At 38.9% G+C, this 23,746-nt stretch overlaps 4 protein-coding genes across 8 annotated transcripts in view; 2 read left to right on the plus strand and 2 right to left on the minus strand.

Moving 5' to 3' along the window:
* On the minus strand, nucleotides 1-6,674 carry LOC149043328 (uncharacterized). Of its 2 annotated transcripts, none has more exons than XM_089209461.1 (2): nucleotides 6,000-6,674; nucleotides 1-4,717 (listed from the first exon to the last, which is right to left on the minus strand). In XM_089209461.1, the coding sequence occupies exons 1-2, from the start codon at nucleotides 6,052-6,054 to the stop codon at nucleotides 570-572; spliced, it is 4,203 nt and encodes a 1,400-aa protein (XP_089065587.1). In that variant the 5' UTR covers nucleotides 6,055-6,674; the 3' UTR covers nucleotides 1-569. The 2 variants fall into 2 exon arrangements, with proteins under 2 accessions (XP_089065587.1, XP_089065588.1); XM_089209462.1 differs by lacking the exon at nucleotides 6,000-6,674 and adding an exon at nucleotides 5,210-5,339.
* Nucleotides 5,222-14,802, plus strand: LOC149043329 (COX assembly mitochondrial protein 2 homolog). 2 transcript variants are annotated; one of them, XM_089209468.1, is made up of 4 exons: nucleotides 7,113-7,233; nucleotides 11,583-12,349; nucleotides 12,482-12,555; nucleotides 13,768-14,802. In XM_089209468.1, exons 2-4 carry the CDS (start codon nucleotides 12,274-12,276, stop codon nucleotides 13,849-13,851), a joined length of 234 nt encoding a protein of 77 aa, XP_089065594.1. In that variant the 5' UTR covers nucleotides 7,113-7,233; nucleotides 11,583-12,273; the 3' UTR covers nucleotides 13,852-14,802. The 2 variants fall into 2 exon arrangements, with proteins under 2 accessions (XP_089065593.1, XP_089065594.1); XM_089209467.1 differs by lacking the exons at nucleotides 7,113-7,233; nucleotides 12,482-12,555; nucleotides 13,768-14,802 and adding exons at nucleotides 5,222-5,352; nucleotides 6,386-6,533 and having other exon boundaries at nucleotides 11,583-12,000.
* On the minus strand, nucleotides 7,769-10,591 carry LOC149043330 (uncharacterized). Its single transcript, XM_089209466.1, has 2 exons — nucleotides 10,424-10,591; nucleotides 7,769-8,558 (listed from the first exon to the last, which is right to left on the minus strand). The coding sequence occupies exons 1-2, from the start codon at nucleotides 10,476-10,478 to the stop codon at nucleotides 7,906-7,908; spliced, it is 708 nt and encodes a 235-aa protein (XP_089065592.1). The 5' UTR covers nucleotides 10,479-10,591; the 3' UTR covers nucleotides 7,769-7,905.
* The window catches only part of LOC149043331 (uncharacterized), a 17,336-nt gene continuing 7,357 nt past the window's right edge, over nucleotides 13,768-23,746 (plus strand). Inside the window, exons 1-14 of one of the 3 annotated variants that reach the window (XM_089209463.1) lie at nucleotides 13,768-14,036; nucleotides 15,185-15,343; nucleotides 16,291-16,390; nucleotides 16,825-16,912; nucleotides 17,569-17,668; nucleotides 19,288-19,320; nucleotides 19,675-19,747; nucleotides 20,403-20,477; nucleotides 20,911-20,979; nucleotides 21,159-21,239; nucleotides 21,638-21,740; nucleotides 22,429-22,472; nucleotides 22,872-22,921; nucleotides 23,583-23,681. In XM_089209463.1, coding sequence (XP_089065589.1) covers nucleotides 15,241-15,343; nucleotides 16,291-16,390; nucleotides 16,825-16,912; nucleotides 17,569-17,668; nucleotides 19,288-19,320; nucleotides 19,675-19,747; nucleotides 20,403-20,477; nucleotides 20,911-20,979; nucleotides 21,159-21,239; nucleotides 21,638-21,740; nucleotides 22,429-22,472; nucleotides 22,872-22,921; nucleotides 23,583-23,681 — 1,018 coding nt within the window. In that variant the 5' untranslated portion in view covers nucleotides 13,768-14,036; nucleotides 15,185-15,240. The remainder of the gene's footprint in view (nucleotides 14,037-15,184; nucleotides 15,344-16,290; nucleotides 16,391-16,824; nucleotides 16,913-17,568; nucleotides 17,669-19,287; nucleotides 19,321-19,674; nucleotides 19,748-20,402; nucleotides 20,478-20,910; nucleotides 20,980-21,158; nucleotides 21,240-21,637; nucleotides 21,741-22,428; nucleotides 22,473-22,871; nucleotides 22,922-23,582; nucleotides 23,682-23,746) is intronic. The other 2 variants (XM_089209465.1, XM_089209464.1) reach the window with 2 other exon arrangements.

Here is a 23,746-nt window from a genome sequence, read left to right on the forward strand (position 1 = left end):
TTTACAGGGTAAAGTGACTTTAATGAGTACACAATTTATGAATACACACTTTGCTAATACACACTTTGAGGGTACAAATTTTATTTTACCTTCACCTAACAACCTTCTTGAGGTCAATAAAAGAAAAAAGTTCAAGTTTAACCTTTAGTGTCAACGGCATTCTTGCCGTAATCTTTGGACGAAACTTATCATGCGGACTTGTATGAGGTGGGAGCAAGGACCTGAGGCTTCCTCTGCCAAACACACCTGCACTACGATTTACCTCTACCTTATAATTCCTAACGATTAGGAAAAAAATTGCGCCACAACACACAGTAGTCAGTGGATTCTACAGGGCTGCAAACTTCCCTAATTCGGTACTTTAAAAATGGTATTATTTCGCAAAAAAATACAGTCAAGTCATATATATTGATTTGAGCCTGGCCCCACCGTGGGACCAGGCTTAAATCAAAATTTGCTAACGGATCAATATCAGTATCTGGGCAACTGCCCACCTATCCCTCCCCTAACCCAACATTAACCCTAAATGGTTATCAGTTGACTGATAACAGACCAGTAGATGATCAGGATCACGCTACTTTATTATCATGATTATATTTTTGTTTTACAAATGACCATCTTGAACGAATCGCTTTAATCAAGAGGATCCCCAAACGCAATATCTGCGAAACGAGAGACAAGGAGAGAAACAATGCAATGGCTAAAGGTAAAACACCGAGTAATACTGCCTCTGACGTCCAAAGAATGGAAATATAGGCCTTATTCATACCGCTGAAGTCACTTCCTGTACGCGTCAGGCCAACGTTTAGTACTCCTACAACGACCAAGGTTGCCAAGGAGACGGTTTCGATGATGTTGGCACGACACTGGGCGAAGGGCCTCTGGGAGATATGATGCAACAGGAAAACGAGGCAAAGGATCGTCAGACACACAGAACGCATAAGCGCATGGTCCAACTGCCACCAACCAATCACAATTATGAGGAATCGACGACCAATGAGAATGCTCTCCCAGTAGATCCTTCCGTCTGATTGGTCATCTTGTGGCTTTGTAAATGGACCGCATAGAACCTCAAGTAGTGAATGTTTGATGCTTGTGGAAGAGTTTGAGTCATGTTCCTCGTCATGACCTGAGCTTGCAGTTGAAGGGATTGCTTGATAGTCCGGTCTCCTGTTTATTTTGTTCTTTACGTGGTGATACAAAACAAAGAGGAGATAAGGAAAAGGTAGGATGCTGGCAAGTAGAAATATCTTTCCTGAAATCTTGCCTCTATAGAGCTGCAGCGAAGTAAAATACAACGTGAGTATAAACGGAAACAAGTTCAAGGCAATGACAACAATAGCAGCTCGCTGCCACCTTTGGTGCCAGCAAACGTACTGGGCATCGTAATACCAGCGGGACTTTTCCTGAATGCTTACACAGTGAAGTAATCGCACTGTTGTACCAGTCACTGCTGAGTAACCTAGCAACACTATTTCCAAGACAGCTCCAAAGTAAGGACCAGCTGGCGGAAGAGTTGGCCTGCGCTTGCGTAGTTTGTTTAGACCGCTGTGCAGAAGGTAAATAATTGGTATCGAGAAGAGAATTGCCATGACTGTCACCAAGGGGAACATTGTTTTCGAAAGTGGTGTTAAAATGGGCCAAGGACAGATCCTCCAGTTTGTATTAGCATATAGTTTTAAGTTAAAAAGATTAGTAACGGGCAAGACAATCCTATTTCTCAATATGTTTTTGACCCCATATGACGACACAGTCAAAACTCCAGCCACTTGATAAAAGTAAAAGATAATTTTCAAAAAGCCATAATTCGGCGAAACACTTTTTCTGGCGGTGCCGTCTAGGCTGCAAATAACTTGGTTATTGCCCTCTTTGCGTCTCGGAATGAACCATGTTAATTGTTTTCCCACTTCCTCAAACACTGGGGGTTTTCTAACGAGATACAAGGCAAATAATGACGTGAGTGCGAAAAAAACAACCAAATACCAACTATGGGTGCAGTCTTTCGCTCGAACACACTCTGTTGTAAACAAACCTTCAGTGAAATTTGGTTTACATTGTCCGCAAAGGATGCCTGTCCTATTGCCTTGGCAACCGGAATGCTGGTAGCTGTTGTTGTCATAAGAGCATTTGTTATGGGCAGATGGCAAACAGCAGTAACCTTCTGGACAAAGCTGAAAGGAAACGTTGTCTTCGTTTTCAGGATAACCCCAAAAGTTGGGCTGAGCAGCGAGAGGTAAAGAGCAATTTCCACCAACCGGGCAGGGATAACAATTTACATGCTTGTCACTAAGTCCTCTTCGAGTTCCCCTGTGAATGCTGTAGGTTCCCTCAGGACATCGCTCGGTGGTAAATATAGTCGATATCGTGACTTGTTTATGGTAGATTCCCGTAATATTACGCAGCTTAAGTTTGGTGTTGATCGGAGTTTCAATTCGCACAGAGCTGTCCAACAGTCCTGGGTGGACTTCTTCTACAACAATGAGATCTATGCTGTCTGTGCTGAAAGGATCCGAAACAAACGAACTGTTACGTATACTCATACGTACGTTTTCAGAATTTGTCACCGTCAAAAATCCCAAGTATGGTGCCACATGTTTGGAAAGTCCTCCTGCAGATTCAAAAACTTGAGAATAGTTAAACTGATTAAAGGAGGTATTTCTGATTATCAACATTCCTAAGCACCGCTGCACGTTTGCGTGGGAACTAGCTATGCCACCAAAATTATTTATGAATTTGCAGTTTTGAATTTTAGTCGTATTAACTTTGAGCAGTTTAAGGACGCCTTCAGATCTTCCAAAGTTATCTCGGAACTCAGTGTTATTGATGATCACCTGGCCGTCGGCGGTCGTTTTGTCACGAAAGGACAGATCGATATGGACTACTCCTTGTTCTCCAAAATTGTTCAGGAAAGTGCTCTGATCCAAGTGGAACGAACTATTACTAACCGCACTCATTACTCGCAAAACAGAATCTTCAATTGGCCTAATGCAGCTGTTGTTAACAAAAGAAACGTTTTTCAAGTGAAAACTCTTAGTTATGACTCCCAAAGTAAAGTTGATATTTCCACTTATCATGGTGTCCTCCACGAGAACATTCCCTCTGCACCTTGAACGCATACCTGATTCGCACACGTACACTATCCCACCAGAATTTCCGTGAAATTTACAGGAGCTCATTATATTGAAGCCCATGCCTTCAGTGATGATAATGCCACAACCTTCACTATTGTTTAAGTTATAACTGTTGTTGACAAAGGTCAAGTTTTGTAATGTCACTCGTGGCTGAAGTGAGAGTTGTGAATTTTCAACGTAAAGACCAAAAATGCTGGTAAGCGCGCCATGATTGCACAGGAATTCACTGTTTCGAATTTCCACGTCCCCAAGGAGTTTGTGCACTCTAGCATAAATAGCTCCAGAAATCCTTGAGAGGGTGTTTTCCTCTACACCCTGATTATACGCAAAAGTGTTATTGATTAGTGATAAGTTACCCATGTATGACACGAACAACGCTAAGGCACCTCCTCCTCCATCTTTAACGTAGTTATTTCTCAGTGTGTTATTTATGAAATGAGAGCACTTAATACTTATCGAAGAAGAACTGTTGATCCGTGCATCGATCAATCCTATCGTCATGGCGCCAGCTAAATACCGGCCTTCGTTTCGCACAAACTGACAGTCCTCTACATCCATTAAAAGTGACGGTATATCCTCAAATATGCATGCACCGCCAAATTCAACTTTGTTTAAGCTGAAGTTTGAACTGAGCAGCCAAACTGAAGCTTCCTTTGTAAAATTGCTGACCTCAACTGCTCCACCTTTATTCTCAGAGAACAATGCTCTTTCGATTTTCAGCTCAACTGAGATCCCATCATGGATTTGGACCGCTCTGCCTCTATTTTTTCGAAATTGTGACGACTTGAAATCAGTGTAGCCGTTTGAAAAGCCATGAACGTCCAAGATATTTACTCCAGCCACATTGTTTTTAAAAAGTACTCTCTCCATAACGAGAACTAAGTCAGTTCCGTTTATGCCAGCAAAAACTCGAAAGCATGCTTTACCTGAACAGATATTCTGTAACACTCTTAGATCAGTAAAATTAGCTTTGATACTGCTCTGATTTGCTTGTAAGTTTTGAATAGACATGTTAAGTATGGCTTCTCCTCCACTACGTATCTTATTGCTGACGAATGTAGAATTCGAAACGTTCAAGTCAACGGAAGAATTTCCATAAATTGTAACACTACAAGCACTGTTGTTCTGAAAGGTGCATCCATTCAGTTGAACATTTCTTATCGTTAAGTATTCATCGTATTTCAAGGTGAGTGTAGGAACAGAGCTGTTTATAAAGCTGCAGGCGACCGCGTTTAAAGAACATTCAAAGAGATAAATTGAAGTGTTAACGAAGGTGATTTCTTCAAAAAAGACTCCTCGAGAAGCCATGCCGCAAAAAAACCGAAATCCATTCGTCCTACAAGAAATAAATGATCGACTATTGTAGCTGCGCAGAACTAAACCAGCTAGATCCAATCCTTTCTCGTTTTGGCACGGATAAGGGTCACGTGACGTTCCTGTGCCGTCGATATTTATTATATCACCATCACACGCATGCATAGTAACTTGCTGAATGGTTTTACATGGCGATGACGCATTGAGCCCGCAGTTATTTTTAAAGGTCCCATCGTATCTTGAGACAAACCACTGCTTGGCATGGATAGTTTCTATTAAATAAGAACAATATGAATAAATAGAGATTATGGTTTAAACTGTATTTTTTCAAGGATTTCCAGCCCAGAGAAAAGACGTAACTATACACGTCTAAAATAACGATGCCTTTTTTCTGTGTTTGATATCGCCAATCAACTGCAGACACGTCACTCGCCCTTTGTGCCACTTTGTCAGGTTGATGAATGAATGACAAAGTGTTTACCAAAAATGTAGTCAACTTTTCTTTTCAATAAAGGTCTATGTTGCTTATATAACAAGATTCTGATTATTTTGACAAGAAGAGCACTAACTAACGCGGAAGGTAACAACAGTAACTTTCCGACTACCCGTCATGTTATTCAACGTGACTGTCTTTGAAAGGAAAATTAACAAACCCACGTCACGCAACGTCACGCAACGTCACGCAATTTCTTACAGATTAGCTGTCAACCCCCTCTTCTATTTATCACTTTCTATAATTACGACCATTGTGTGGCTATTCTGACCTCTTGAGAAATCACGAGACTGCTTTGTGACACACGACAAGTTTCCTGGGGAAAGTCCCTCCACTTCCTGTTTCGTTAAAGCTGATACAATCAACGATGGATGTCAACTTGGTCATAAAGTTACTCTCCTACTCGTTAAAAAGGTTAGACCAACTCTCAACAAAGAGCCATGCTTCTCCAATTTTCACCCAACTTCAAAAATTATACTTATGCCGAATGGAAACATTCTCATTGAATTTGCTAATATTACTTGGATCCGTCTATCTTAGTGCTAAACGATTTTCAATCGCGTAGGAAAATGAAGCTCAAATTTTAACTTTGTTCTTCGTTTTCCTTTGCGCTGTAAACAAACCAAATTGGTTCCTCATTTATTCCCCGCTAGGTAGGAAACGGCATTCGAATTCACTTAATGCTCTTCGTTTTTCTCTTTCTGCAGCTCTTAAAAAAACGGATTTTAATTTTCTTTTTTGTTTCATTTTCCTACGCAATTAAAAATCGGTTGGCACTAAGGTACACGGATTTACTCCAGGAGCTTGAACCCCACAAGTCGAAATCAATGTTTATTTGAGTCAACAACGGCGATCTGCCAAGACATGTATAGTGAAAAAAACCAACATCAGTGGAAACAAGGCCTCCTACGAGTCGTTCAACCAGCAGCTCTTGGTGTAGACAATTTAGCGAAACCTTATCGACGCTACTGGTTAGGGTATCTTTTCATCAATAAGTGGCTAAGTTTAAAGGCAATATGCTGAGTAGATATAACTGCAAATTATAACGAGATTTCACATACCTTCCAAACATATTCCACTCCAAAGAAAAATCCAATAAAACGTTGTTAGCTCCATTATGTGAGTCGGCAAGACATCGAGACAACGCCGATCAACTGTTCTTAACGGCTGCTTTACGAAAACAAAATTCACGCGATATTCGAGATTGGGATTCCTCACTGGAATGTCACGAGACGTACAGGGTGAATAAATTATTGGTCACAATCCAAGAGGTGTTATTCGCTGCGGTTCTAAGAATAGCAGCAAATCATTGTTTTCACGGTTATGACTTTTTGACTGTTGACATGGAGACGTGGGGATTAAATGGCGAGATCTAACCGGGTCAAGTCACTGACATCGCTGGCATTTGTGCTTTCTTTTCTTTACGTCCATTTCAATTTGATTGCAGGTGGTACCTCATATATTTACAGTTTGTATTAACAAACTTTAGTTCAACTTCTCTCCCTTGAGGTTCATGTTCAGTGTCTGGCTCTGTACTCGGAAGGTTTCAGGTTTCCTCCTCAGATAAAATGGGGCTTCTTCGTGACGGGCAGCAGGTACGCATTTGTAACTTACACCCGCCATCATAGAACTATACTTCAGAGTTTGTTGTCACCATAATAAGTTTTTTCTTGTTGCTGCCGGGGACTGATGCTTGCTTTACGCTGGGCCTCTATACAGTAGAGCAGTCATTTTTCCTATTTTACAATGAATGATTCACTGTCCCGATTGTCGACTATTTCAAAAATGGGAAATGGGAAAAACTAGCATTTTTAGTCGTGGATACGCGAAGCGCAGAAAGGATTATTGTTAGTGGTCAGAATATGCAAATCCTAACCCTCACGCACACAAATGAGAACAATTCGATATGTCAACGGCAAACCAATTAATATCGAGTTTCCCAAATAATACTGGAACGCGTCTGTCGACTTTCCGAAAGTAAATTCCACGATCATTGATCATTCTCTGTTATCCCTGAAACCATGTGATCCCAACTCAAATACCCCTCCACCCCCCTCCCCCTCATCATCCTAGCCCCTGTTCACATGACCTGACATTTCATTGTTCCTTACATAACCATTAGTCGTTGAACGCCAGGTGGCTAAGTTCTATGTCCAAGAGAATTCATCCGAACTTATCGATCTTGCAACATCGCTTATTTAAGAACTTTCCCAAGTTAAGCATCTGTCGTTTGGTCCTCACCTGCACAGCACTTGTTTACAAATTATACAAGACCTGCATCATTTTCACACAGAGGTGCGTCCTTTTTCTCTGTTCAAATTTGAAGTGAATTGCGTCATATATATTTTTCTGTGTTGAATTTGAAATATATACATTTAGCCAAGCCTAAAAGCGGAGCTCGGATTTTTTTTCCCCGCACGTCTCAAGGGCACAACGCCTTGCCCCGGCCGTATCGTAGCAGACGTAAGGTTTCAAATTGGGGAATATCACTTGCAAAATAACACCTGTGACCGCTACATGTTATTTATTGTTTTTTCCTGAAAACGGTAGCTTACCTGTTTTGGTTTGAGCTTTTCCCCACAAAATGAAAACAAACAACGGGAATTCGAAAAATGCCGCCATTTTGCTGCAATAGTGTTACTATACGAATATTTCCATCCCCTTTCTTTTGCATGTGTAAATTTCTCGCACGTTAAAAGCAAGCGCACTCATTTTGCCGATGTATCTCTTTTACTAGCTTAGTCTATGAAACTCCTCGTCATGCTCAAACAAAGCGAGGAAGTGAAGGGAAAATATATTTTCTGATAGTGAAAAGAGTGACTCATGCCAGTGGAATACGGGCAAACTGGTTTGTTTTTACCTTAGAGTAAAAAGGATCGTTACTTTTGTGATCTCTCTTTTCTCTGAGAGCAAACATTTTCGCCCACTACGCTTGCACATGCCAATCAAATGAAAGCAAATGAATACTCACCTAAAATACTTCGATGTAAACCAACTCTCCCCACTTTGATTCCCATGCAAGTTTTTGTCGGACAAGTACAATATTGCGTCTTCCTCACTCAGCAATTTATTGTAAGCAAACGTAGTTTTGGAAATGTTCAAGTTGACCATAGAATTGCCATAAATTGTAACACTACTAGCACTGTTGTTCTGAAAGGTGCATTCATCGAGTTGAACATTTTTTCTCACAGATTCAGTGGCGTATCTTGACGTAAGCGCGGCAACGGAACTGTTTATAAAGCTGCAGTCGTTGAGCTTTAAGGAGCAGTCAGAGAGATGAAGTGAAGTGTTGACGAAGGTTATTTGGTCCACAGAGACTCCACCAAAGGCTCTCTTTCTCGAATTACACAAAACTCGCAGGCCCTCAGTTTTGCAAGAAAGAAATGCTCGAGTGTTGTAACTGCGTATTGCCAGACCGGCTAGATCCAATTCTGTCCAATTCTCGCACGGATTAGGGTCACGGGACGTTCTTGTGCCGTCTATATTGATAACATCACCATCAGATGCATGCGCAATCACTTGTTGAATTGTTTTACAGGGCAATGACGCTTTGAGCCCGCAATTGTTAGCAAAGTTCCCATCACGTCTTGAAACAAACCACTGCATTGCATGGACTCCTTCTAGTAAATAATACACCATATATAAATAAATAAATGAGTAAAAAAAATCATGAACAAATTAAGGATTTTGAGTGATCCGTTATTGCGACCAGTCAGAGTAGCTGCGAGCCACTAGACGCGGAAAACGACTGATGCAGGATGTAGTGCCGAGTTCCCTGATCAGACTTCATATTGTGAGGTTTTTGCCTATGGAAAGTCATTTTGTATCCGTACCTTGTACTCCTGGAAAAGCAACATACCGAAATTAACTACACGCTGCTATCTTGGCGCAATGGATGTCATCGATTACCTTCCCTTTCAAAAGCATTCGCTTTTTTTTCTTATTTCGTGGAGACCATAACCATTTGTTGTGCAGTTAGCAGCATTTAAAAGTATCAATAACTAAAGCGCAGCGTTTGTCTTTCCTTCTCCTGTTTTTGGAAAAAGTGAATGCTTTATTCATTCCTGAGTATAGTTCATCGATTTGGTGTTTTCGGCAATCCAATGTTCAAATTCAGAATAAAGAAGTGCTGTACAGAGATCCCAAAAATACTGCAATGTCAGACGCCTTATCGGCCTCGAACAGTGTTTTTATCAGAGCACATCAAATGCCCATCAGTAAAATTTGCTGCTGTATTATTATATATCAGCAGTCTGTTAAAGTTTTGACCAATTCTCAGCGATCAGTTGACCTCAATTGAGCCTTACGATGAAATTGAATATGCAAAATTGCTTAAGCGCTTGTCAGCGGAATTTTCATAGGAAGGACTGACGGAGTGATGGAAAGGAGGAAGGTGTGAATTTTGAGTCATGAAATGGAAATGGCTTTAAGCCATTTTACGAGTTAAAAACGAAACTATCAATTATAGAAAGAACATATTTAATTTTTACAGGTGAAGTTAGACCACGGATAAATGATCTGACCACAAAAATAAATTCAACGGATCGTTGCATATTTCCTTCAGTGAAACGGCGGATGTAGAAGAAAATTAAGACCAATTTGATACTGATGAAATACTGAACTTTACAGAGAGTGGAATATTAAACAATTCATATTGATCGTTCGGAAAACGCTAACTTAGTAAGCTTTTCATGCTTCAATGAAGAAAGGTAAAATGGTTTCCGTGTTTACGGAGAGTGGAATATTAAACAATTCATATTGATCGTTCGGAAAACGCTAACTTAGTAAGCTTTTCATGCTTCAATGAAGAAAGGTAAAATGGTTTCCGTTCTCCCAACCTCCCAAGTGTTTACATTAGGCTATGTAAACACGGAAACCATTTTACATTTCTTTTATAAAATAACTAATGAAAGAGGAACGAAAACCGTGTTTACATGCGCTCATGTAAAATGGTTTTATGGCCAATCAGAGCGCGCATCCTATTTGAATTATTTTATAACTAAATAATTACATTATAGGCCATGTTTATGATTTTGACTCTGATCGATACAAAACTCATGGCAAGTGTAATAACATGTCCTGTTCGTGATTGTTTGAAGAACACATTGCCGTCTTGTGACTCAAGACACATCACTTTCCCGGGGAAAATACCATTCGCCGAAGCTAAGACTCTGTACCCACTCACCCTGCGACATGAAATTCTGCAGTCGTTTTATTATGCAGATCGATCAACGATTGTCTGTGTTATGCGGGAAAAATTTTTTGCGGATTGAGGATAAGCAAGAGAAACTAAAACCCGAAACATTTTAAAGTTTTTCGATATAATAGTTTGTCTTCAATCATTTAGGGAAACACTTTTGACAGAAATTGACAATTACGAATTACAGCGACATCGTGGTTAATTTATCCTACTGCCTTTACATATGGTAGATTTTAATCTGTGACACTGATGATACAAATGGAATTACATTAAAACTTTATTTACCTTCCAAGCATAGTCCACTCAGTAAAAATAGCAAAGAAACCCATCGTTTCTCCATTATGTGCAATCAAGTTGTCAATAATGGTTTGCATAAGAGAGTTGCTCTTGAGAAAAGTAGTAGGTGTTTTTACAGCTTGTCTTGTGGGTGTCACGGGACAGAGGGACACCAACTTGAGACAATGTTTATGAGGCAACCGAAAGACAGCGTAATTAATGGAAGAAGAATTTTTATATAGATTTAATAATCGAGAGAGAAATTTTACGGTGCAAGGGTCTGTGACAAAACTTACCACAACCCAGGATTGTATAATTTCACGCCAGTTTAGGCAAAATTTTTTTTGTTTACAGCCTTGAGTGACATTTTAAGTCCATTGCAAAGGGTATTGAATGTCAAAAAATAGACTTTTTTTAATAGACTTTATTGGCACGAGGGACACAACGCACTTGAACAAACAGGGTCGCTACAATGAAAAACCCGAGGGTGCGTCGCCGAGACAAGAAATGCTTTGGGCATTTTTCCATTCTTTGAAAATCGAAGACGCTCCATAGGGTATCTAAAGAAAGCCATGTCATCCAAAGACTCAAAATCGGACATTGATTATGACTCCGAGGCATTCGAAGCTTCTAGTCTATTAGAATATGAAGCGGAGATGGAGGAAATCGGTTGCCAGCGAGGCCTCAATGGAATGGAGTCAAGAAATCCCTGACAATACTGAGAAAGAACTTATTCGGACTCTTACAAGCTTATTTAGAGCAGTGCACATGACCAAAAGGCCTAAGCTACCAGATAAGGGCGAACATCGCGATTATTGAAGATTATAAATCAGACCTAAGATCGATTAATAAGAAAGCAGAGCATGACCTTATGGGAGCGCTTGTGAAATTTTACCACCGTGAGACGCGTTGAGAGACTTACAAAAAAGCTCAGAAAACTGAAGCAAGGAAAAACTAGAAAGAAAAATGTTGTAGAACTATCAAAGAACGTAAGAATCATTGGCCATGGATTCAGTCCATTTCAAATTGAAACAAATTAATGTAAACAAACTAGCCTCGGAATCGAAAGCTAAACCGAACGAAGTCGACAAGCTTCTTGTAAATTTGAGAGAACAAACAAGCAGTAGAGAAGTTTAATCTTGCACTTCCTCATTCTCTGTCTCTTCAGAAACGAACAACGAGGGCGAAACCTAACCCAAATAAGAAAAAGGAGCGGTTTAAAAATCGCAAAGGAAAACAGAGACAAAGGAAGAAGGATGCTGGCAACACACCAGGAACAAGTCAAATAAACAACAGGCAGATGAACAAATTCACGGCTGATAAATCTACATTAGAAATTACATTCTTGGACATAAAAGTTTGCAAAGGCGAGATATTAATAGGGAATCCGACCCTTGAAGTTCAAACATATCACAAAGACATTGGAACCTTCATTACACTGCATTGATTTGTTAGACGATTAATTTATGCATTAAAAATTGCATCAACCTTTAACTCCTGAAAGTGATTAACATAAAACTTCTCCCAACAATATCCATACATTCTTCAGCAAACAGGTAATGAGAATATTCAAACTTATCAGGTAGAAGCTGCTATCTTGATCTAACACCAAGTTCTCATAACTAATTTACAAGGAAATGTGTAGCAGCTGCAGGGGAGAATTAACAATCAGATCTTGGGAGTTAAAGGATTGAATGCGTTATCCCCTCATAATAGCTACACTTCACGTCACCTGACATTTCGTTGTTCCTTACATAACAGTAGTCTTTCGATGCCAGGTGGCTAAGCTGTATGTCCAAGGAAAGTTATCTGGAATCATAGGTCTTGCTGCATCACTTATTAAAGACCTTTTCCAAGTTATGCATCCGTCTTTAGCTCCTCACCTGCACAGCGATTGTTTACAAATTATAGAAGAGCTGCATCGTTGTCACGAAGAGATACGTCCTCCTTTTCCCATGAAAACTTAAAATGAATTACGTAACAGGCATTCATATTGTTGATATGTTTTTGTGTGTAAAATCAAAAATATATATTTCATTTACGCCTATACATTTATCTCTATTTTGCAGCATCCCTTTCGAAAGTTTGTCGGAATGTGTAACGATATTAAACGGACTCTTAATGCGTGCTTGAAAGAAGAGGTGAGGTTACACTGGTAATTTTGTACAAACGTGCAATGTTTTGTGTTTCTGTTTTATACTTCCTTCAGATTTTTGCGAGTTCTCTTGGCTGCCATGCCCACAAACTTAAGTGATAAGTTTTCTGTACAGGAATAAATTGAACTTCAGTAATGTGTATTTTTGTGTGGTACAGACTATGAGATTAGTTTAATCAGTGTCGTAATTACCACGGCTAGACTACAGATTACAAGCCCACTTTTAAGTATCTATTAAACGAGTCAATTCGTTTGGCTTGTTTGCTTCTTTGGTAACAGAAAAAGGCACACTGTTTATTCATCGTCCTTTCATTCACTGCCCAGCCAAACAAGCCACTACATATAGAGATCTTAGGCACAATGTGCACATAAATCATTCCTCATCCTTTCATCCACTGCTGAGCCAAACAAGCCACTACACATATAGACCTTAGACATAACATGCGTGTAAATTATTCCTTGCCCTTTCATTCACTGCCAGGCCAAATGAGCTGCACAAGTCAAACAAGCCACTATATTTATAGACCGTAGATGTAATGTGCATGTTAATTATTTGTCCTTTCATGTGCTGCCGAGCCAAATAATCCACTACATGTATATGCCTTAGACATAACTTGCATAAAAATTATTTCTTGTTCTTTCATTAACTGCTGAGCCAAACAAGCCAAAAACACAAAAGGAGCCACTACAAATATAGACCTTACACATAACTCAATCAAACTGTTCCCCATTCTTTCATCCGCTGCTGAGCCAAATGAGCCAAACAAGCTACAAAATACATGGCCCTAAGAATTAAGGCATAAATTCAGTATTCCTTTTTTTTTTTTTTTTTTTTTTTTCATCTATTGCTGACCCAAATGAGCATTTAGATATATGCTCCTGTAAAAGTGCCCCAGTAGTGTGTAGTTACTCTGTTACCTTAACCCTTTAACTCCCAAGATCTCATCAGTATTTCTCCTTACTGTCTCCCATACAGTTCTTGTGATGTTAGTTCAGAGAATTTGGTGTAGGATCAACTTATAATCCCCTAACTGATATTCTTCTCTATTCTCATCACCTGCCTGCTTGATATTGTATTGATTTTGTAAGGAGAAATTCTGTGTTGGTCACTTATGGGAGTTAAAGTGTTAGTATGTTTGTGAATAAACCTTATGTACGACTGGAGTTTTTTTCAACCGAAAAAAAATTTTCCTAACAGGATTTGAGAAGACGAAGAAAAAACTTGGAAGAGTCAAGAAAAAGACGAAAGTCCATGCAAGAATTTTATGCAGAAAAAAAATGATTCACCATTGTGAAGAATGAAAAGGCTTGAAGGAGTGAACTGGTTTGAAGAAATGCGTTGAGCTCTGAAATGGTCTGCATTGAAAATGTAACTCTGAAGGGAGTCAAATGTTATGTGGTGTACAGAAGCCAACAGGACTGTCATGAAAACATTTTGATGAAGTGATGTACCTGCCTCAAATATGGGTAATTGGACACTTCCATTGTCTTTCAAGGGTTTTTTTTTTTCAATTTTTTATGACTTTTAGAATGTAATTTTTCCTTCCAATCTCAAGATAGCAATGGTCCAGATGAAGAATGTCAAATAAGTGCTTGATCCCTTAACCCCCAAGAGTGACTAACATCTAATTTCTCCCTACAATATCACCTATAAATCAAACATTAAGGTCATGAGAATTAAGGAGATGATCACCAACTAAAGAAGCTCTTGATTGTTGAACAAATTCTCCTCATCAGAACCTTAGGAAATGTCTAGAGAGTAGTATGGAGAATATGCATACTGATGTTAGGGAGTAAAGGCTGAAGAACTCTGGTCACAAAAGCAGTTTGTGCAAGTACAAGGACCCATGGGTGAATTCAAAGCCTCACAAAGGATTCCAGATTAACCCTTTACGTCCTAGCATCAGTGTAAGTATACTCCATACTGTTCTCTATGCATTTCCCAAGGTGCTGACAAGGAGAATTTGTTGAACAATCCAGAGCTTTCATGACCTTAATGTGTGATTCAGTAGTGATTCTGTAAGGTGAAATAAGATGCTGAAGCTTGGTTTACAAAGGATTTTTTGCCTATTATCATAAAATACTGTCAATCTCTTGTAAGGACAGGCTTGTACTGCCAAGGTCCAAAGTTAACAGTGGTGTTAGGGAAGCATGTACTATACCACTATACCATCCCTCCCTGAGATTACTGTCAGAGTCCTGTCTATGGAGTCAAAGAATGCAAAGAAGTCTTTATTGTGTCTAGCCACTGTTGGTTCCTTGTTGCCCTTCTGAGGTCCAAAATTAGATCACAAGGAGTGTAGCTACAGTCCTAGACTGGACTACATGCAGTTCTTCCTCTTTGGTGAAGTCTTTCATGCGAGTTAAACGAAAGATGTCAGTAAGGCCTGCTTCTTGTTTACCTCAATCCCAGAGTTCTGTGCAACATGCTAACTTCAATCCTTTTCCCAATGATTTCGTTTGACTTGTGAGATGGACTTTACTAAAAAGGAGCCACTGCTCATAGTTTAATCCCAAACACATTGGTTGAGACATTTGCTGCCTTCACAGTCCTTTTCAAAGTTTGTTCACATAACTACTGTGTTACAAACTGGTTATTTACAATATTGGTATAGGAAGAGAGGCAAAAAAACGAAATTAGTGGAGGTGCTCCTCTAACTTTTCGTTGAAGATGGCGATGGAGAAGCCAGCGGTGATTAAAGATACCCACAATAAAACGATCACAGCGCTATCGTACAATCCGATGAAACATGAGATTCTTGTGGGATTTGAAGGTAGTATGACAGGAAATACAATACTTGCTGAAATTTCAAATGCTTTTTTAGCGACCGATGAGCCTGGTGCCCCACAAGCTTCACTGAAGCCAGTTATGTCAATCTAAGCTGCTTTCTTTATAGACTTTAAATACTATATGACTTCAAATTGTGACCTTTTTTTAGACTTAATCTACCTTGGAGTTGTAATTATCCTTTTTAGCGCAGTTCATTGTTTTGTTTTCAAACCAATCTCTGGATAAACATGCTGTCCAAAATATATATGTAAGATTTTACGCCAATAACTAACGGCGTAATTTCTTCCTGTCGGTGATATATGTATATATGTAAGATTTTACGCCAGTAATATAATTTAATTATATTTTAATTTATTATAATTAATCTACTGACTGGGTTAGTGGTGTAAAATCTTACAGTATATAGACTGTGTTAGTCGCATATTACGCCGTTATATATATTCCCCTGTACAAATAAGCTACCACTACAGGCAGATTATGTTCCTGTGTGTTTTCATCATATCACAGCCTTAAAATTACTTTCCATACTTTTTTACATTTACCTATAATAATCCAAATATGATTTACATGGGCTGTAAAATGGGGGTAAACTGCAATTTAAACTTTCATGAGTTATTTTATCTCTAGTGTTACACCCATTTTGAAATCATGGGTGATCCTTGTGATCTGATTGGCTCTCATCAGTGCAATTTATTCACAAATTGCACCATTTTTTGCTTTAAATCACTCATTTTTCCTAGCCAGTGAGAATGAGCTTTCTTAATCATCTGTGTCAGTAGCCACTCCAGAAATGATTAACACCTGCTCTAACAGAGAGAGTTTTAAAGTCTCAAAATGTTTATATTGTTTGCAGAGTTAACAGATAAGAACTGGTGATTAGTTTATAACAAGATCACTTAGTTAGTCAGTGTTTGTTTAATCTGTTTGTAGATGGAGTGATCAAAGTATGGGACTACTCCACTGGTGAGCCTGGGAAAATTATTCGTTCTGTTCGTGAACATGATGGCTGGGTTACAAGCTTTTTATTCTGGTCAGTACCAAGGTCAACTTTTGCATGATCTCAATTGTTAAGAGGGTCACGTTACTTTTCAGTCACAAAGTTCTTACTATTTGCTATATGCATTGCACTTTTGTAGCACTTAACCCTTTAACTCCCCCAAGTGACCAAGACAGAATTTCTCCTTACAGTGTCGATACAAGATCAAGCAGGCAGCTGATGAGAATAGAGAAGAATATCAAACATGGGAATATTAGTTGATCCAATACCAAATTCTCTGAACTAACATCATAAGAATTGTATGGCAGATAGTAAGGAGAATTACTAATTAGATCTTGGGAGTGAAAGGGTTAACATAACGGAATAAACTCACAGAGCAACACTGCCAGAGTATGAACTCAACCAATCAAAATAATGTAGCATGACAGTTAATAATTCATAATATGCCATAATGTTTCCTTCAACAGGGGAGATGCAAAACTTCTCTTTTCGGCAGCAAATGATGGCACTATTATAGCTTGGGGCTCTGGAGGTGCAGTACATGATAGGATTCCAGTAAGTTTGAATATATTTAAAGGTGTATTTTTTACCAACTAATTTGCTTGTTATTTTATAAAGAAATAAATGTTGCAATGAGATGTAAGTTGATAGTTTTTCAGTAAATTTTTTCACTGGTATTTCAACATTCTGTCTTTGGGAAATCAGTGGTAGTGGGGCTGTACATAACTAGGTTATTTTCCTCAATGATAATCATGCAAGATTTTTCTTTATTGGTTGGTTAGGAGAGTCTAGTTATTTACTCAAACAAAATGCTTAAGTTGATAATATTCTTAATCAATGTTGCCTATTTTCCTGACAGTGTATGAAATATTTGAGGATAATTTATGTCTAATTATATTGCAAAGAGTCAAAGTGGTAAAAAATTAAAAGGTAGTTGTTCTGACTCCTTATGGTGATCAATCAGTGATTTCTCCCTTCAGTATGAATATATTGACAAGTAAACAGGTAATGAGAATTTCAAGATATCAAATGTGGATATTATTTGATTTATTTAACTCCAATTTCTCAGAACTAACATCATAAGAGAGGTTTGACAGACAGTAGAGAGAATTAACATTTGATATCGTAAGAGTGAAAGGATGAGCGGGTAAACAGAGAAAGAGAGCTGTTTATTTATTTAATGAATTTTTTACCAATGATTTTTCTTTTAGATTGGATCTCCAGTATACTGCATGGCATGGAATGTAAGGAGAAACCAAATAGTTGCAGCTGTGGATTCAACAGTCCAAGTATTCAACATGAGAGATCCAGGTAATTTTATGAATAAGAAGAAAATGAATGATCATCTGGCCCATTCTGCCCTGCTAATGCTTCGATAGTCTGTAAGTTGTGACCCAAAACCAGATATTTTCCCTTTAAGCCCTCCCTCTCAGTTAATTGGTTCACCTCAATTGAACTCTTGGAAGGGATGTTTTAATTTTCCTTTTTAAAAAGTTATTAAGCTTTTTGAGATTCCCAGCCCCTTCCATCCCCCTCTCCTTCCATTCCTCCTCCATCTCCCATCTCCCACCAGCCCCCTTCCATGACCCCTCCATCCCTCTCCATCTCCCCTTCATGTACCCATCTTCCTCCATCCCTCTCCATCTCCCCTTCATGTACCCATCTTCCTCCATCCCTCTCCATCTCCCCTTCATGTACCCATCTTCCTCCATCCCTCTCCATCTCCCCTTCATGTACCCATCTTCCTCCATCCCTCTCCATCTCCCCTTCATGTACCCATCTTCCTCCATCCCTCTCCATCTCCCCTTCATGTACCCATCTCCCACCACCCCTCCATCCCTCTCCATCTCCCCTTCATGTACCCATCTTCCTCCATCCCTCTCCATCTCCCCTTCATGTACCCATCTTCCTCCATCCCTCTCCATCTCCCCTTCATGTACCCATCTTCCTTCATCCCTCTCCATCTCCCCTTCATGTACCCATCTTCCTCCATCCCTCTCCATCTCCCCTTCATGTACCCATCTTCCTCCATCCCTCTCCATCTCCCCTTCATGTACCCATCTTCCTTCATCCCTCTCCATCTCCCCTTCATGTACCCATCTTCCTCCATCCCTCTCCATCTCCCCTTCATGTACCCATCTTCCTCCATCCCTCTCCATCTCCCCTTCATGTACCCATCTTCCTCCATCCCTCTCCATCTCCCCTTCATGTACCCATCTTCCTCCATCCCTCTCCATCTCCCCTTCATGTACCCATCTTCCTTCATCCCTCTCCATCTCCCCTTCATGTACCCATCTTCCTCCATCCCTCTCCATCTCCCCTTCATGTACCCATCTTCCTCCATCCCTCTCCATCTCCCCTTCATGTACCCATCTTCCTCCATCCCTCTCCATCTCCCCTTCATGTACCCATCTTCCTCCATCCCTCTCCATCTCCCCTTCATGTACCCATCTTCCTTCATCCCTCTCCATCTCCCCTTCATGTACCCATCTTCCTCCATCCCTCTCCATCTCCCCTTCATGTACCCATCTTCCTTCATCCCTCTCCATCTCCCCTTCATGTACCCATCTTCCTCCATCCCTCTCCATCTCCCCTTCATGTACCCATCTTCCTCCATCCCTCTCCATCTCCCCTTCATGTACCCATCTTCCTTCATCCCTCTCCATCTCCCCTTCATGTACCCATCTTCCTCCATCCCTCTCCATCTCCCCTTCATGTACCCATCTTCCTCCATCCCTCTCCATCTCCCCTTCATGTACCCATCTTCCTTCATCCCTCTCCATCTCCCCCCCCCCCCCTTCTGATACCTCCCAAACTATGACCCTCCTTAGGGCGGGTATGTGGGTATTTCCTTTGCTCATTTTTTAATTAATTATTATTGATTGAAGCTTACTGCTAATTGTAGTACTTTCATTCATTTTGGATTTCAGGCAGAGAAATTGGACATGTAATAGACACAAAGGGTAGGCTGGTACATTTATGATATTAGACAGTAATTTGGAGAAATCATGTTATTATAAAGTACTATCTTTTTGTATTCTATTTACACTCATGGTGCTTTCAACATTGCTGATCCTAGCAGTGTGTAGAATTTGTCACATATGATCCTGCTAACAGCCTTTCTCTCCCTCAAGTTCTCTGTACTTGTAGCCCAGAAGTAAAGCATGGAAGTGCAGAATGCTAAGGTCTGGGGCTTGATTCCTGATAAGGACTTAGATCTTTTTCTTTCTCTTTTGTTCATGGTGAGACAAGTAACATCTTTTTAAGTTTAATGTTCTTCGTAATAGTTCAGCTACTAATTTGTATATCTTTTTCAGCCTATGTCTGTAAGGAACATTCAGATCTTGTGAAATGTGTAGTTTGTCACGAATCAAGAGTTTACAGTGGAGGGTATGTTTAGATTGAATAACATTTAACTAACATTACAGAAAGCCAAAACCTGTGTTGTTGAAGGTTTACTTAGAGAAAGAGAAATGTTAGACTTTTCAAAAACACAGGAAGATTTTGCAGAAGATATGTAAATTTTTATACATTTTAAAGGACGTAGTTTAAGATTGAAATTTTCATAACCTATAACTCCATTGTAAACTAAATTTAATTTTGACAAACAAACTACAGAACTATATTGACAGATGAACTGTTGAAATGTGTAGTCACCTGAAAAATTACAACATATAATCCCAATAAGTTTCACCCTACTTTGATCTTTTTATTCTTTGACCTCCAATAGTGATAAGCATCTTATTTCTCCTCACATTATCTCCCTTGAATTATACATTAGGGTTATGAGAATACAGAAGATGATCACCAACTGAAAAAGCTTTTGATTGTTAAACAAATTCTCCTTGTCAGCACCTGAGGAAATGTATGCAGAACAGTATGGAGAATATCAATCAAGTGCAGCTAACTGATGTTAGGGTGTGAAGGGTTAAATGCTATTTTTCAATCTTCCAAACTGCATAATTCTGCAAAGTAGTCTTTGAGTATCAGAGTTACTGGACAGTGTTTGCTCAGATTGTATGTGTTTTATCAATGTATTTTACAGGTATGACCAGAAGTTAGTTGTTTACGATTCCACTTTTTCATACAAAGGAAACAAGAGTTTATCAGTTGTAACAAAGTAAGGGTTTGAAAATCATTCAATTTCAAGCATTTAGACTGTGATAAATATTCTTTTTTTCAAGTAGCTCCCTTCTTTCTGTACTTTAGATGCTAACAATTTCAGGTTTTCTCATTCTTGCATACCTGTGACATTTCAGCATGATATGACTCTGAAATAGGGTCCAAAGTTATTGGCCAAAAAATTTCATTAAATAAGGAAATGAACTTAGTTCACCATAATTTAGATTCTGGGTTTTTTTCCTGACACAGTCAGGTCACTAAGCAATTAGTAAATGAATATTTAGCAACACTTTAAAGATGTTATTTATCATCAGTAATTTTTCATAGCTTATGACTGCAGGCTTAGATTCTGTGCATATATTAATTAAATGTTTGACATATACACAAGCTTAGATTATTATAGTCATACTTTCTGCAAATTTGTTTTTCAGGGTTAACAAAGCACATGATGCAGGAATAATCTGCATGTGCCTGGCACGAGACTCAGACAACAATACATGGTAAGTTACAGACTTTGTACATATAAATGGGGAATCAATTAGGGCATTTTGTCAATTTCACTTTTTAATTTTGAATAAGACTTGTGACCTATCTAATTTTGGTTGTGTTTGAGTAAATAAGTTGTTGCCATTTATTGAATGCACAATGTATGAGCAACCTTTTTGTTGAATTTTTTCAGGGTGTTAAGTGGTGCTTTTGATAAAGTTGTTAAAGTTTGGTCTCAAGATGGACAAGTCATGCATAAATTTGATGGATTCAGGTACAAGATCTAAAACAAAATGAATTCTTCTAACTGATGACAGTACATGTTACGGTTGGCCTTTACTGAGAATTTCATTTCAATTGTGTATTAAAGAACAATATCCCCTATTTGATGAATTCTTTATTCTTAGAAACTGTCTTTTTAACAAATAACTAAAACTTAGGAGTGTCAGGATCACCTATTTTTCAAAGATCCTAATTTTGACAGAAGCATTTAAGTGGTGTCAATTAATTTGACTTTGAACCAGATATGTACTTAAGCAAGTCTTTGTACATCTCTTTTGCATTATTACCAGATACCCTCTGTCAGAAAAAAATAACTGTATCTAAACAGCGACTGACATAAAGTTTAATGTCTCTGATTTTTTGTTTACTGGACTGTTTTGCTGTTTACAGTACTGCAGTTACTGGAGTCTGTTATGTTAGACCAATCAAGACTATCTGGGTGGCAGCAGGCACTGCTGAAGCTGCTATGTATGATCCAAAATCAGGAGAAAATGTAAGTCAGTGATACAATTCTATTATTTGCTTTTGGACAGCTCAAAGTAACTACACATGATATTTTGAATGGTTTTGTGAAACAAGTAAAATTCAAGAGAAGGTTCAGAGTCACCTTAAATCTTCAAAATTTAAGGTGGCACTCTTGTTAAAGAATGAATTGTCATATACCATATGTGATTTTCAGATGAAAAATGGGGTCACCTGGTTCACTAGTGAATTACATTAGGTTGAAATTAAGGGTGTTTTAAGAGACTATAGTGTTGCTATGGTCACCTATTATGTCAAAAAGTGATTAATACTTGTTTGCTAAAGATTGGGCTTGTCTTTACAACTTGATCAAGAAGACAAAGGATGTTAGAATTGTGACAGTATTTACAGTTTGTTACTAAAGAATTGATGTTATAACTTGATGAAAGCAAGAATGGCTATGAGCCACCTTAATTGAATATTTCTCATAAAGACAGGAAAGGTCATCCCCAGAGAGTAGTCTGCCCTCTCCCTCCACTTCCTCCTTTCCCTTCACTTTGTCCCACCCTCCCCTCCCTCTTCTTCCTCCCCTTCCTCCCCTCTCTTTGTAAAATTACTCATTAACACCTTGTTAATATGCTATTACACAACCTTTTTATTTTATCAAGCTGAAGTGAAATGAAAATGTTTGAGGTGAACAAGATTCACATCTCTTGCAGGTGACAGATTTCATAGGAACGTTTCAAGATGAGGAAAGTAATGGGTAGGAGAGATTAACACTTTGATCCCTAAGAGTGACTAGCATCTAAATTCTCCTTACAATATCACCCCTGAAAAAAACATTAAGGTCATGAGAATAAAGGATATGATCACCAAATAAGGAAGCTCTTGATTATTCAAGAAATTCTCCTTGTCAGCACCTTAATAAATGTGTAGAGAACAACATGGAGAATTTGTCTGCTGATATTAGGGTGTAAAGGGTTGATGCAAAGTTAAGAGGTTCATTCCCAATCACATGTCACTGCCATGAGAACTCAAATTTCAGATAAAAATGTATATATTTAAACAATTAGAAACAATTTATTTGTATTGGTGAAAGTGTTCTGGTCGTTAGTTTGTGGAGTGTTTTCCCATCTTGAATTTGTTTCATCTTTTTTTCTAGTTTTCCTCTGGTGTTATTTCACTATATCTCTGACTTAGGACACGTAATAGGTAGGTGCTCTGCACAGTTCCTGTCATATCTTTTAACTCACTCAGACTCTGGGAGACTGTCAGAAATTGTAAGCCACTAAACACTGGTGAAAAATGAGCAGTGAGATACACTTCCATTTAGAGTCTTCTCTGTTTCAATTTGGGTTTCTGAGCTCGTAATCTCTGATTATTATTCATAACTGGCTGCAAATTGTAAAGGGCAGCCCAGTAAAAATGATATTTTTACTGTGTAAGGGGCTACTAAGGGCGTGGGCAAGATTTTGTTGAGGAAGGGGGGTAGGTCTTGGAGTGACAGCTCACTGGCAGTAAGGGGAATGCCGGATTGTTTTATTGTTATAAGTTATCATTTTTTCTTGACAAGGGGATGTCAAATGCACCACAAGGCTCTCTCCCATCAGCTATGCTTTAAAAGCAAACTGGAGGGGAGAGGGGCTTGTTTTTTTTTTTTAATTCCTGCGTGACAACTTTGTTCCCACAACCTGAGAGCACGCTAAGTAGACGCAACAAACTTCGCACATGCGCAGTAGTTTGACAGCTGAGTTTAACAAACCCATTGAGTAACAGTTAGGGGAGAACCTGTACCTAGGACCACAGGACCCCCATTATGTCTTTGTGAGTTGTGATGCATATGATTTATAATTTAACACTTGAAATCCTTTAGGAACAAACAGCAGGCGACATCTGATTGTGTGGAAATACAATTCATCTGGATGTTTAACAACACTGAAGAACAAGTGCGCAATGGAGTCTCTTACTTACAGTACGTAATTTCGCGTTCCATATTGATATTTTCTGTGGATAACAACTGAACTAATATTTGTCAAA

Source organism: Pocillopora damicornis, chromosome 6 (assembly GCF_964200805.1).
Source record: "Pocillopora damicornis chromosome 6, jaPocDami1.2, whole genome shotgun sequence".
NCBI classification, from domain to species: Eukaryota; Metazoa; Cnidaria; class Anthozoa; order Scleractinia; family Pocilloporidae; genus Pocillopora; species Pocillopora damicornis.